Source organism: Passer domesticus, chromosome 8 (genome assembly GCF_036417665.1).
Source record: "Passer domesticus isolate bPasDom1 chromosome 8, bPasDom1.hap1, whole genome shotgun sequence".
Classification (NCBI taxonomy): domain Eukaryota; kingdom Metazoa; phylum Chordata; class Aves; order Passeriformes; family Passeridae; genus Passer; species Passer domesticus.
Genome location: NC_087481.1, coordinates 32,440,518 through 32,453,754, shown reverse-complemented (window position 1 = coordinate 32,453,754; position 13,237 = coordinate 32,440,518). Strand labels below are relative to the sequence as shown.

General features: G+C 41.9%; 2 protein-coding genes across 13 annotated transcripts in view; one reads left to right on the top strand and one right to left on the bottom strand.

Moving 5' to 3' along the window:
* The window catches only part of LRIT1 (leucine rich repeat, Ig-like and transmembrane domains 1), a 119,854-nt gene that overhangs the window by 21,261 nt on the left and 85,356 nt on the right, over window positions 1–13,237 (bottom strand). For 3 of the 12 annotated variants that reach the window (XR_010367199.1, XR_010367201.1, XR_010367203.1), the window contains 2 exons: window positions 9,455–9,611; window positions 9,014–9,330 (listed from right to left, as the gene is read on the bottom strand). The exons of 7 other annotated variants lie outside the window; for them this stretch is intronic. The gene's annotated coding sequence lies outside the window, so the exon portion shown is untranslated. Of the gene's footprint in view, window positions 1–6,633; window positions 8,021–9,013; window positions 9,331–9,454; window positions 9,612–13,237 lie in introns of those variants that run through there. 2 more of the 12 variants (XR_010367200.1, XR_010367202.1) reach the window with 2 other exon arrangements.
* Window positions 53–13,144, top strand: RGR (retinal G protein coupled receptor). Its single transcript, XM_064430222.1, has 7 exons — window positions 53–356; window positions 3,132–3,288; window positions 3,998–4,119; window positions 8,695–8,848; window positions 9,464–9,581; window positions 11,080–11,193; window positions 12,116–13,144. The coding sequence occupies exons 1-7, from the start codon at window positions 278–280 to the stop codon at window positions 12,257–12,259; spliced, it is 888 nt and encodes a 295-aa protein (XP_064286292.1). The 5' UTR covers window positions 53–277; the 3' UTR covers window positions 12,260–13,144.

Below are 13,237 nucleotides of genomic sequence, written 5' to 3'. Positions count from 1 at the left end.
ATGAATGCTTTCATTTTGCTGGTGTCTGAAATACGATTTGCAGGGGAAGGGGGAGTACGGGCTGATGCTAGTCCCATCACTAATAACATTCCTGCAGGGATTGTAGTGGTGGGAGTAAAAACCCCAAAGCTTTTATATAATAACAGCATGTGTTTGCACGTGAGCTGCTCCTTTAAGAAGCCTTGGGCTACTGGAAGTAGAGAGATCCAGAGAAAAGGCAGCCCCACAGCTATAACAGAGGGCATAGGTTAAATCTTTTGGCATATTTACCATAAGAATGGTCGCTGCACACCCTCTCCCTGAAGGCTTCACTGAAATAGAAGTGTTTGCCATTGGCACTGCCCTGCTGGTAGAAGGTAAGTTTGGCGTGGGACCTCGGCAGCAAGAAGATTTTTTTTCCCCCTATTATTTCTGGTAAGAGGGGGGAAGGAAAATTGAAGTGAACAGCAGCATTTGTGGTGTGCTGACCCTGGTTACTGTGGCTACATCACCAATACTTCTGGTGAGTAAATCAGGAAGAGCTGAAAGTTCTTTGCTGTGAAGATCTGCACTCTCTGCATAGCTGTGGCAGTGAAGTAGAGCTACTCAACTCTCTTCTCAGGAATTTGGGATGTAATATTTTGTTGTTGACTTTTAAAGGCAATTTTATCTTCCTCTGGGAAAAGAAATTGAAATGACTGATAATCTCTCAATAAAATTGCACTGCTTGTTTTGCAGCTTGTGATGGCTGTCTTACAATCAAACATGATAGCTCCAAAAAAACCTGTAAACTCTTAGCACACATCCAGACTGCATTGGTAGCACCGCAATTAATGGCTGCTGGGTAAAAGTAACAAAGCATATCAATTTAATTTAGCCAGTCTGATCTTTTCTTAAGGCATATTCCACTTATTGGAGAGACTGCAACAAAACCGTGAATTTATATCTACCTGGCAGCTAGCAAAGGCTCACAGCTAGGATAATGTTGGTGTCAGTCCCAGGGCCTGGGATCCCATTCCTGCATAGGAATCAGAGGGGGATGTGGGAATTGTGGGGCCCAACAGCAGAGGAGGAGAAGCTGTGAGCACCCTCAGAGTGGGATAAATGCTTGTTAGCTCACTCCATGAACATGGAGCATGGGCGCTCACCTTTGCCTTCCACCTAAGGTCATACGTGGCTGCAAAAGAAAGCTGGAAATGATGTCAGACACTCTTGCTTGGAAGAGAGGGGGAAAAGCTTCTACCTCTTGCCCAGGGGCAGGCTGCTGCCTAAACAGGGCTAAGCCTGGCCCACAGTCCCCAAAGCCATGTGCACAGCCTGGCAGCACAGGGACAGGAACAGTGCTGGGGCTGGCAGAGCTGGGTCCTGCTGGGGACCTGCTCGTGGCACCACGGCCCTGCCAGCCCTGACCTGTGCTGGGGCTGCAGCTGTGGAAGTTCCAGCAAAGAGCCCCATGACAACCTTCGGTTAAATCTAGGCATAGTCTAACACATTCATGGTTTATTAAACATAAGTATTTTCCATGGGGTTTAGGCAGAATGTGCCCAGTATATTGGCAGTAAAACTTTGTTATTGTCATCTGGGTTAGAAGACCAAGCTAAACAATCAAGGAGTAATTTACTTTCTGAAACATTCTGAGACAAAGGTGATGAAGACCTCTCTTTTCCTCATGGCAGCTTCTAAGTGCAGCTTGCAAAGAAAGGTTGTGGTGAAGAGTTGCATTCAGTTTATTAAGTGAACATATTTGCTGATTTAAAAATGAAAACTCAATACTTTCTTAAAAAAATTTAGTAAGTTCTCTATTTGTGCACTCATGCTGACCTTCAAGAAAGCAGAATCTGGTAAAGCCCGAGGCTTCCAAAAAGAGGGAAAAGATAGAAAAAAATCTGATATAGTAATAACTCTTCAGCTCTACTCTAAATATGCTCAGAACACATCTCTCCTAAAGGCTTCTCTGCATTTGAGAGAGTTAACAGCAGTTTTGCCCTGTGGGTGGGAGGTAATCTAGCAGGGAGGAAATAAAAACAGCAGATCTCAAATGGCTCCAAATATTTCTCCTGGAAATATTTTGTTCTATATTGTGCAATGATAGACACACATCAGCTGTTACTATGGTTATGCCATCAGCCATTAATGCAATTAAGGTAGAAGCAGGATTTCTGGCTAGAAAAAAATCATCCATCTTATGTAACTGCAGAATTAAGACAATAAGCATAAGTAACTACACTACTTTACAGAATTAGGGGATATGGATTTTTTCTGTGCAACAGCATTTCTTTTTCCAAGAAGAACACAAAGACACAGTGCCTCTCATCTAACTGAGACTTAGAGACTGGATGTTGAGTCAGATCCTCATCAGAGCTAAACTAATTCAGGTCGCCTTCAAAAGGGCATTAAAGGACAAAGCTTGAGTTTAAACCAGTGAAGGATGGGCTTCAGAGTGGCACAGCTCTGTGCTGGGTGAATAGCTTGGGTTGCTTGGATCCCTCTCTGAGGAACAACATAAACTTATTTTTTTAAATCTATCAGTGACTGCTCTTCATAATTAGATTATTCCTTTCCATGTATAGTCTGTTGACGAGGGACAGTAATAAGATTGAGCTGGTGTAATTCAAGCCCTGTGTAGGCTACCCTGAGACTGAAGTCCAAAGGGAGGCAGGCTGACTGAAACATGGCTGAGGGATTTCTGTGCTTAAACAAAAAGGAATGTTACAAGGGATATTAAATACAAACCATTTTTCTGTCAAAGTCAGGCCTGGACATGTGCACAGCAGCAGCATGTGCTGGCTGTCAGCTCTCTTGAAACTGCCTCCTCTGCATCTCACTTGCTCTGAACCCTGAACCATGTGTCCCTGCATGCAGCCTGACAATCCAGTTTCTCTTATTATAACAAAAGGCAGAATTATAAATAAGATCAAACTGCTTCTGCTCCACATGAATGAAAAGTCTGAAGCACTGGCTTGAGCTGTCACCTATGACTTCTCTTCTGAAAGCCTTTGTAACTTGCGTGCAGACTGACCACTACAGATCTATTTATTCGCTGTACATAAGATTCCACTGTAATTATTGCTCTCTCATCAAAGAAAACAGCAGCATCATTGTAGTTATTTTCAATTTCCACTTGAATCACACCAAACAATTTTGTCTTTCAGCCCTGCTTGGTTTCTGTCTGAATGGCTTGACAATCATTTCTTTCCGAAAAATCAAAGAGCTGCGAACGCCCAGCAATCTGCTGGTTCTCAGCATCGCCCTGGCCGACTGTGGCATTTGCATCAACGCCTTCATCGCTGCCTTCTCCAGCTTCCTCAGGTATGGTTTTCCCAAAGCATGCTCAGGAGAACCACATGAAAATTAACATCTTAATTTCTAAGAGGTCTAACTAATTAAATGTCTCTCTTTCTACCGTAAGTCATAGCCAAACTTCTCATTCCCTCAATCCAAAACAACAAAACAAAACCCTACACAGTTCTACTGGGCAAGTAGAAAAGCAGATTTTACTGCATATCATTACTGACAGATTATAAAACTGACTAGAGAAGACACTTAGCCAGACAGCTTTACCAGTGGTTATGGAAGCCTCTTGAATACCAAAATATCACTTCACTAAACCACTAGATTGACCCTAAATTTGCCTGCAAGTCTTTATCTGTTTGTTGTGTTGCACTGACTTGCACACATTGACAAATTGCCTCCTCACAAAGGAGGCAAATCTTGAAGATCTGGATAATTGGATGAAAAGTAGATTTCAAATTTTAAAACCCCAACTTTTCAATACACAGATGCAGGGTTATATTTTCTTCTCAGTATTAAGAGTACAAACAGCTGTTGTACTGTAAGAGACACCACAGCAAAAAAATGCTGGCAAATGCCTAAAAGCAAGCACAGTAACATTTTTCACAGGGCTTCTCAGATTCTGAGGATGAGCACAAGCTATCATTTTACCCTCTCTGTTAATGCAATTTCCAAACATGTCTTCACCTTTCTCTATACTTTTCTTAACATATTTGTTTGTTGACAGATACTGGCCCTATGGCTCTGATGGCTGTCAAATCCATGGGTTCCATGGCTTCCTGACAGCCCTGGCCAGCATTGGCTCCAGCGCAGCCGTCGCCTGGGACCGATACCATCACTACTGCACAAGTAAGGGCTGAGTTCCCCTCACAACCTTCCCCACATGCTGCAAAAGACAGCTGCCTCAGGTTTCTGAGAATCAAAGCAAGCACATACTTATAATTTGTGTATCTTGTATATAAGTTTGTTTTTCTGACACACTAGATACAGCAAATATAAACAGCTTCTCCAAAGGAACCCTTCCCATACAGGGGAAATTATCAACCATCAGGAGATATTTCCTTGTCCTGATCACATCTAATTTGTGACCCTCTTGCCATGCTTTCTTTAAATCCATAAGTAAACTTTAAAACAAAATCCCAAATAAAATCCAATTCCTCATATTGAAGAAAAATCTATTCATCTTGGGCTTTCATCCAACACCTTGCTGTGTACCAAAGAGATCATCATGTCCATGCAGAGTTTACTAATGACAGATAAATTTGGTGTAAGCAGAGAGCTGCCTCTGCAGAGATGGTGGCTGGAACAGGGCCCATGCAGTGGCATGACTGGGCAGACAGAGCTCAGAAGCCCCTTTGTGCAACATGCAGGCATTTTGGGGTGCAGAGACTTTTTTCCCCACAGAGCCTCCACAATAGTCCAGCAGCCAATGGCAAAATACACCCAAAAAGCACACAGGGAATATGGTCAGTCTGATCCTGTTGAGGAAAGGCTGCCAACTTTTTTGTTCTGCAATTTTTGAAGGAATCCAGCTCAGGCAAAGAAATGTATTTTTTCATGTCTAGACAAAGGCCCCACATAATGCAGGCTGTGAGCTAAATCCATACTAACACCCCTTGGACACTGAAATGCATTTAGAGCTGGAAGAGGAGCTTCTGTATTTCACAAGAGAGAGCCTGAAAATAAGCATCTCTGGGAAAGACATTTTACTCTCTGCCACATTGACTTTAATGCTTTTGTGTCATGCACTCCTCCAGTCAAGAACATACACTACATTAAGAGGACAGAAGGGCCCTAAGGGCACAAGCTTCTTTACTTTGCTCAAATTGTTACTTACTGATGGCCAAACATGGCTCCTAAAGTGAACATTTTGAACAACAAAACAAAATAAAAACCCAGAAGGTGCTCATGCCCTGTGGTTATTCCAGTAAAACCAGCCCTTTCTAGTTCGATTCTTCACATGCTGATTGCAAGGAAGATTAAGTCATATTTCAAAGACGTGCTACACCAAGCCCACAGGCTATACTGTGTTCTCAATCCATACATTAAACCCCTGTTGACACTGGTGTGAGTTGCATGCCTGTACAGAAGGTACAAAATACCTTTACCTAAAATACAAAGCTATCAGCCTTTTATCTTCATTCCCCAGGATCTGATACTCCTTCCAAGCTCAACTACATCATCCCCAGTTTTTTGTTATGTCCTAACAGTTTCCCAAGAAAACCTTCATTGTGGCATTCCTCAGCTTGATTATTTACTATCCCTATTTCTGGGAAGAAAGAGCTGATGAGAATGTTAGAGATGACTATGATGATAGGATAACCTGGGACTTTACAACCATTCTGGATGCTCATATCACAAATTTGTTCACCAACATTCTGAAAATTGACCAGGTTTTTAGATTAGGAAGTCAGCACAGCCTTAAGTGACAAAACCCTACCTTTAAAGTGTATTGATAACTAGACAAGTCACTCACCAGAAATCAGGTTGATGTTGCTTGGCATATGGAAGAAAATAGTATCATCAACCCATGTGACAGAGAAGGTCAGGGTATTTTACTCTTCCCTCTCTTCTTTTTTTTTTTATTTACTTCTAGGCAAGCACACTGGGCAACTCTCTTTTCATCCCCTAAGTGTGGCTCTGGGGTCTATGAGATGCTACTTTCACAGCAGAGGAGAGAACTAGAGAAAAAAACCAAAAGTATGCATTAAGAGGAGAGATAGCAGGGAAGTCTGAAGGGTATCAATGTCAATCCCTAGCAAGATGGGGAAAAAAAGATTTTAAAATTTGATCATTAGGGGGAAAAGGAGAAAACAGAAGTAGTTATGTGTGAGTGCCTGACAGTGAAGAAGAAAAGGGCAGATTCTGAGGAAGCTGTCTCTCAGCAGCCAGGTATTCAGGACAGAAGGTGACAGTTTAGATCAAGGCAGACATTGTCAGTTCCTCTCTGGCCATTCACACTCCACTCACACTGCCATTAGAAGTTTGGGAAGAGGGAAAGGATCCTGGTCCGTTCATAAGCACAGCATAAAGTTACAGATTTAAAAGGAAAGAAAAAAGTATAGATTTTTAACTTGCATTTAAGAACTAGGGGGAAACAGAAAAGCTGAAGTGATTTATATCAGTACTTCTCTCAATACCATAAAAGAGAAGACAAACAAAACCAGCAGGGATTTCACAGCAGCATTCAATTTCTTATTCCTACAGAAACTGAACACTTGTGAGCACCAGTGACTGTTGCTTTTTGCACTGCAGATGAAGTAAATGCTAACACCTATTTCATTTATGACTGATATATATTTTTCCTTAGCAAATTTTCAGATATTTCTCTCTTTTGCAAACTAATTTTAAATTATGCATGCCATTAAGTTCGGTATAAGCCATATACTGTCCTGAAATATATTATAACTTAATATTATACAGCTATTATAACTTAACCATTTGTAAGAATGAGAAAAATAGACTATTTTTCCCCTCCATCATAGGAAATCATAGAAAATATTGACCTTTTATTTCAGACACTCCTTTGAACAGCAGACTGAAATCTAGCTGAAAGGCAGCCCAGTGTCAGAGATGTATTTTTCAGTCTGTGAAAATCAGCTAAATGTTTGAATAAATCATAAATCTTTACAAAAATACATTCATAAATGTTTCCACAAACTAAACCCTGAAACATAGTTATGATTATATCACTAAAAACTGGCTTTCATGATCAAAAGGATTAAGGTTCCACGCTCTATCTAGCACTTGCTAAAAGTTCATCTTTTGGCATCATAATTTTAGTAATCTTTGAATGAAGAGAGGGGAGTCTTTCTGTTCCAAAGCAATTAGAGAAAATGTTTAAAATCCCCTGTATTATTTCCCTGTGTGGAAAAGAGAGGCTTCCCTTTTGTTTTTCAAAGAGGGAAAACCAGAGCACAAGAGTGATTGGACTTAATAGGACCAAACTGCCAGCACAGGGCCCTAATTAAGAATTATATCTGTAAGCATATGCTGGAACCCCATACACATGCATTTAATTGAATTAGGACCTACATGGCTACTACATTAAATTTTGCCAGGCCAAGAAAAGGCATTTAAGGTAAAGCAATGGCCTGATGTGGACAAAAACAACTGAACTGCTCTCAACTTGTGCTCTTGCTTTCAGCCTTCTCAGGGGAGGACATTTTTGCCATGTGAGGACAGCATGATTCTTTCACTGTTCTTGTACTGAAAGTGTTTTTCTGAGTAAAACTAAAGTAATCTCAAGCTTGTTTAATTTTACATTCATACATTTTTAGCTACTTCTGATGTGCGTGTAAATATTTTCTGAAGGGTCAACCAGCAGCTGATTTCACCAGTCTAAATATAAATGCACCTCATCCCCAGTCCTTCACCTCTGAGGGACAGATCAGAATTGGCCTGAATCTTTCTGCCTGCTGTCATGATGCTGCTGTCTAATGGCAGACAAAAAGATTGCTTCCCAAGCTCAGTGAAAATTACATCATTACTTGTCCCTAATGGGAGATTGGATTAGAAAGGAGTGCTGGGGAAAGTCACTGTTCTCCCTGCTGGTGCTGCTGGCGTCATGGGCTGCTCAGCATGGGCACGATGACAGACACTGGCCTCAGTAACAAAATTATCCAGACCTTTTTACATGCAAGCAGTGAGGCTAGCACAAGATCTTGCAGCAGCAAGGAAGCCTTGCTTGTCTTCTCCATGAAGAAATACTTCCTGTGTCTTCTCAAGTTTCCAATCTTCCGTTACATTCCTATAGTATTTGGTGGAACCAGATGAGATAGGCACAAGGGAATGCTTTAGTATAAATTAGAAAAAAAATTACTAATGCTGAGCTTCACATTTCCTGTTATAGGCTAAGTGATCTTAAGGGCAAAATTACTTGTCCAGTAGTATTTTTAGAACAAGCTCTGTTCTCAGGTTGTGATGACCAGTAATTTTAGAACAGGGTGTATGACATATCCACACCCTCCTGGCCTGGCAGGAAGGAAGAAGGCAGGGGCTGGGGAGTGTGTGCAGAGTCACATTTCTGACCTGACCCACACTCTGCAATGAGGCTCTGTTTCTTCAAACACTGTTTATTGCATCACCCTGTTAATTGTGTTCGCTGTCTCATCTGTGTCTTTAAGCACATTCCCAAAACACAAGAATATAGTGTTTGTAGCAGCAGCTGTATCTCCACTGTGGTACAAAGCTGAGCAGCAATACAGCATTCATCTAAGTAAGACACACAAAAAGGGAAGTACAGTTTGCTGTTTCCTAAAAGCTGCCTTCATATTTCATGAAAGACTGATTCCTCCAGACTCAGATCAGCTTCAGGATACAAATCACAAACAACTGCTTGTTTCTGCCTGAGGCCCAAGGGCCTGACAGCTGTTTCCAGTGGTTTTGTTCAGGGCATGGAGACCCCCTTTCCTCTTCCCACAGGGAGCAGGCTGCAGTGGAGCACAGCTGCCTCCATGATGGTGTTTGCATGGCTCTTTGCTGCCTTCTGGTCCGTGATGCCCTTGCTGGGCTGGGGAGAATACGACTACGAACCCCTCCGAACCTGCTGCACCCTGGACTACAGCAAAGGGGACAGGTGAGGGCCAGGGCCAGCTCCCACAGGAGCAGAGTGGAGGCTGCCATCCCCTAGGATGGCCTTGGTGGCACACAAACCCCCCCAGCTGTGCCCAGCACTGTTCCTGGGGCAGATGTCCCTCCCCAGCAGCTGGGACAAGGCAGGCACCACCCCAGGCTGCCTGGACTTGCATGGTGGCACATGGAACAGCTTCCTCTGTGGGAGAGCCTGGTGCTCAGCTTTCTGCCACTCCCTCACTCATCTATGTGCTGCATCTTTTCTGGGTTTAGGGCTTGAAACTCTTTCAGAATAGTTTCATAATATTTTCATAATAGTTTCATAATATTTTCATAAAGCTTTTGGCTTTATGCAGGCCAGCACAGATGTCTGAGTAGTGGTGTTTGGGTTTAAAATACAAATACCTGTTGTGATTTTCTACAAGACTATCCATCCCACACACAATAGCATGGCACAGTTTAACTGGCCTTCAGCAAATTCTGCACCTGAATCACGTTGACAAAAGTGGTTTTAGCAATTTTAAAATTACAATTTGGTAAATACTTAGAGCAAGTTTACATAGATGTACTAGACTTGAATTAACACCATCTTTTTTTCTTCCCTCCTCACCTTTTCCAGAAACTATGTCACATTCCTTTTTGCTCTGTCCACTTTCAATTTCTTGATCCCAGGCTTCATCATGCTGACAGCCTATCAGTCCATACACCAAAAGTTCAGGAAAACTGGGCACTTTAAGGTAAGAAAGCTCCCTGGACCCCTGCAATCACTGTGACAAAATAGGGCTGCATTCAGTAGAGACAAAGTCCTTGAAAAAAAACCCAATTTCTTTCACAAAGATTTTGACTCAGCTCCTTCTGTCCTAAGTCCCCAGTGCTACTTGAGTAGGAGGGGAGTACAACACGGGATGGGGCCATTCAGAAAGTTCATGGAACATCATCCTTGGAAACATCAGCATTTTACCAGACGGCCACATTTGCCCCAACCTAGTGCTGTAAACAGTTCTACATCAAAGGGGGAGTTGGACCAGTGTTCCTGGAGATTTCCCTTCATCAACACTGGTCCAACTCTCCTCAAAAAAACAAACACAGAGCAGGCAGAATAGTTACCAATAGCATATCAATTTTTATCCAGGGAAATTTATCTCAGGAAGAATTGTTATTTCCTGCTTTGCTACAGGTCTTTGGCTTATGGCTGAGGAACTCGGATAGAACTACAGCTCTGCAAGGAAACATGCAGGCACCCCATGGGGGGAGAAGGGCCTTCCCATACACATTGTATTAACACTTGGCTGAGGAAAGTCAGAAACCTTTATGAGCTGGAAACAAAGGAATTGCTCCAGTGTGGCATTCTATGGGAATCTAATGTGGCGATTATATGAGTTGTTTGCTGAGGTGCAGGCTGGGGCACTATGCATGGCTGGGGGCACAGCCCAACCCCTGCACTCAGTAAAGACAGTCAGAGCTCAAGAGAAATGTTATATTGACAGAGACAGTCAGGCAGACTTGTTTGTAGCTGACTGGAATAAATACTTGTGCCCTCTGTATTTCTTGAATAAATCTCAGTATTCATTATTTTGTCTATTACTTTTTTCCAGTGAGTTTGTATGCACTAGCATGTGATTTCTTTCTCACGATTCTCTGTAGCTGTGCAGACAAGTTACAATGCAGAAAACTTAAGGATGAAATTGTCACTTCCTTAGTCATTCATATTTGTAAGATATTTGGGAACAGCTGGCCATGAACACCATGGATAGGTTCTAGCATAAAGGACAGAGAAATGCTTCTATCACAACACAGCTACTGCAGGCATTTGTTGCACCAGCATAGCAGTGGCTTCACATAGTTTGTCTGCAAGACCATCTAGGAAGTCAGCAAAATATAATTCCTTTTAATCTGTTTTTAAATTTTCACTTAAATTTTCACTTAATTTTCAATTGCTTCAATTTCACTTACATTTTCAATTGCTCTCTCCCCTCAGAAGAAGTTACTGGCCATGGCTTCTATATCTAGCACACACAGATTTATCTGATCTACCATAAGGAGTTTTGCCACCTCTGTCACTCCCCACCCACACCCAGGATCAGGGCTTTGGTGCTGCTGCGCTGTTCTGTCCCGTGTCCTTTTGGCTGATCCTCTCCTGCTACTGAACACAAACCACAATCCCACAGGACCTCTCCCATCCATTTGTTGCAATGAGTGATTGTGAAACGCAAACCTATTGCTCTTGTTTTCCAGTTTAATACTGGTTTGCCACTGAAGACACTGGTCATTTGCTGGGGTCCCTATTGCCTCCTGTGCTCCTATGCAGCAGTGGAAAATGTCATGTTCATTCCACCAAAATACCGCATGGTAAGTCAGTGCCACCCCAGACCCCAAAATTACATTCTCGTCACTCCCCACTCTGTCTCTGTGCAACATTGCCAATTTACTCACTACTGGGTTTACTGGTAAAAACAGATATAAGAAGTAGTCCTTTTCCTCAAAGCATTCTGTTTGTCTACCATTTTTAGTGAAAACAGCTAAGCACAGTGATATAACAGGCATTGCATTATTGCTTTGATCAAGCAGTAATTTAGGAGCTCAGGGGTATATTTCTTCAGCAGTGAGTTAGGGGTGTGTAACCTGTACTGAACCTCTACTGTTCTGTGCCATGTAGGAGCTTTCTGTGTCCTTCCCAGAGAGAGGCACTAGCTCAGTATTTTCAGTTTTAAAGAGACTGGTTGTCTCATTTACATTTCAAATACTCTCTCTCCTCAAGGAAGCTGTAATTGATCACTCCTAAGGTTCTGCCTGTTTTTCCCCTTTCTTTGATGAGTCTTGGCTCCAATGCCACTGCTGGGACTCAGTAATATCACCTCAAACCTTTCAACTTTCATTCCATGCCCCAAAATCAGCCCCGTTTCAGGTCACTGAATGCATTACTGTGTTCAGTATCCCACATTAAATGTGTTAGCAACATCAGCCTGTTCATCCATGCAAAGGTGTCCATGGCACACCTGTCACTCCTCCTAAGTGTTGGTATGCACTCTCAACTGAATGATCCCTGTTTCAGGCAATGCCAACCTAATCTCTTTCTCCTGGAAGCTATAATTTCCTGAGTAGGACTTCCCACCAGCCAAATTCCTTTTACTTCTACCCTGTCTGGGAGTAGCAAGCTAATGCTATTGAAGACATGCTTTTTTTTTTTGTAAAGGGAAACTAAACAGAGGCTGACATCAGCCCACTGGCTTTTTGGTGTTTTCCTAGTAATAAATATTGTGTCTCATGACAGATTCCTGCCCTAATTGCCAAGACCGTGCCAACGGTGGATGCCTTTATATATGCCCTGGGAAATGAGAACTACAGAGGAGGAATATGGCAGTTCCTCACAGGACAGAAGATTGAGAAAGCAGAGGTTGATAACAAAACTAAATAACCCATTATGGTATTAAACAAAATTACTGCAGGTACATCACTGAAAGCAAAATTCAAGAGAAAACTGAGTGCATTCTCTGGTATGTTGTGCAAAGGTGGTTCCACATTGGAAAGGCTGTGCATTGGCTACAAACAATGAAGTATGGAAAGAAAGCCCTCCAGATAACTGTCCAAACCACCATGAGCTGCTTGTCAAACAAGCTGCCTTAAACCTGTGTCGATTGTCATCAGTCTCATTTTATATGTCACTGTGAATAAACTATGTGCTGGAAAGCATTTTTTTTCTCCTGATAAAAGCTAACATAAAAGCTCAGCAAATTAACTGAAGCAGGATATTCATTTGCCCAGTGAGGCCTCATCAGATCAATCTGGGCAGGTTGTCCATATGGTAATGTCTGGATTACTAGAAGATTAAACCAGTATCCAGTATTGACCACATGTCTGCATAAATAGCTTGTTCATCTGAACAACTCATTTTCAGTGCACCCAAAACAGGCATTTCCAAATTTCCATCATGAATCTGACATCCTAGTTCCATAAAAACATTTTAGTGAGCATGTTTCCCCAGTAAGGAATATTGGCTTGGCTCCTATTCAAATGAGTTACTGCATGACATTCAGCTTTGTCACACACTAAACTGCATCGGATTTTGCAGCTGCTGCTTAGCAGGACAATCAAAAGCTTATAGTCCCTCATAAAAAAACATTCATCTTTTTGTTGAACATTGAGCAAAAGCTAAAGGGAGGTATGAGTCAGATTCTTATGACAAAAATGTCATAAGAATAAAAATTAACTTCACATCTTCCATTAAATTCTCCTATGTTCTACATAAGAGAGCAATCCCTGAATCAGTGGTGATTAAAGAGTCTGAGCCATTAAAAAGTCACTTTCATAATTATCAGAATTTATATGTATTTTTAACTCTCAGAAATGTCCATTTTAAACATTTGTATTTGCTTGTGTTGCTCATATTGCCTAT

Excerpts from the sequence above, each read along its gene's own strand:
- RGR (XM_064430222.1), top strand. The coding sequence starts at position 278 with ATGGTCGCTGCACACCCTCTCCCTGAAGGCTTCACTGAAATAGAAGTG. Across the intron at positions 357-3,131 it reads CACTGCCCTGCTGGTAGAAG|CCCTGCTTGGTTTCTGTCTG; the intron begins GTAAGTTTGGCG and ends TTTGTCTTTCAG. Across the intron at positions 8,849-9,463 it reads GACTACAGCAAAGGGGACAG|AAACTATGTCACATTCCTTT; the intron begins GTGAGGGCCAGG and ends CACCTTTTCCAG.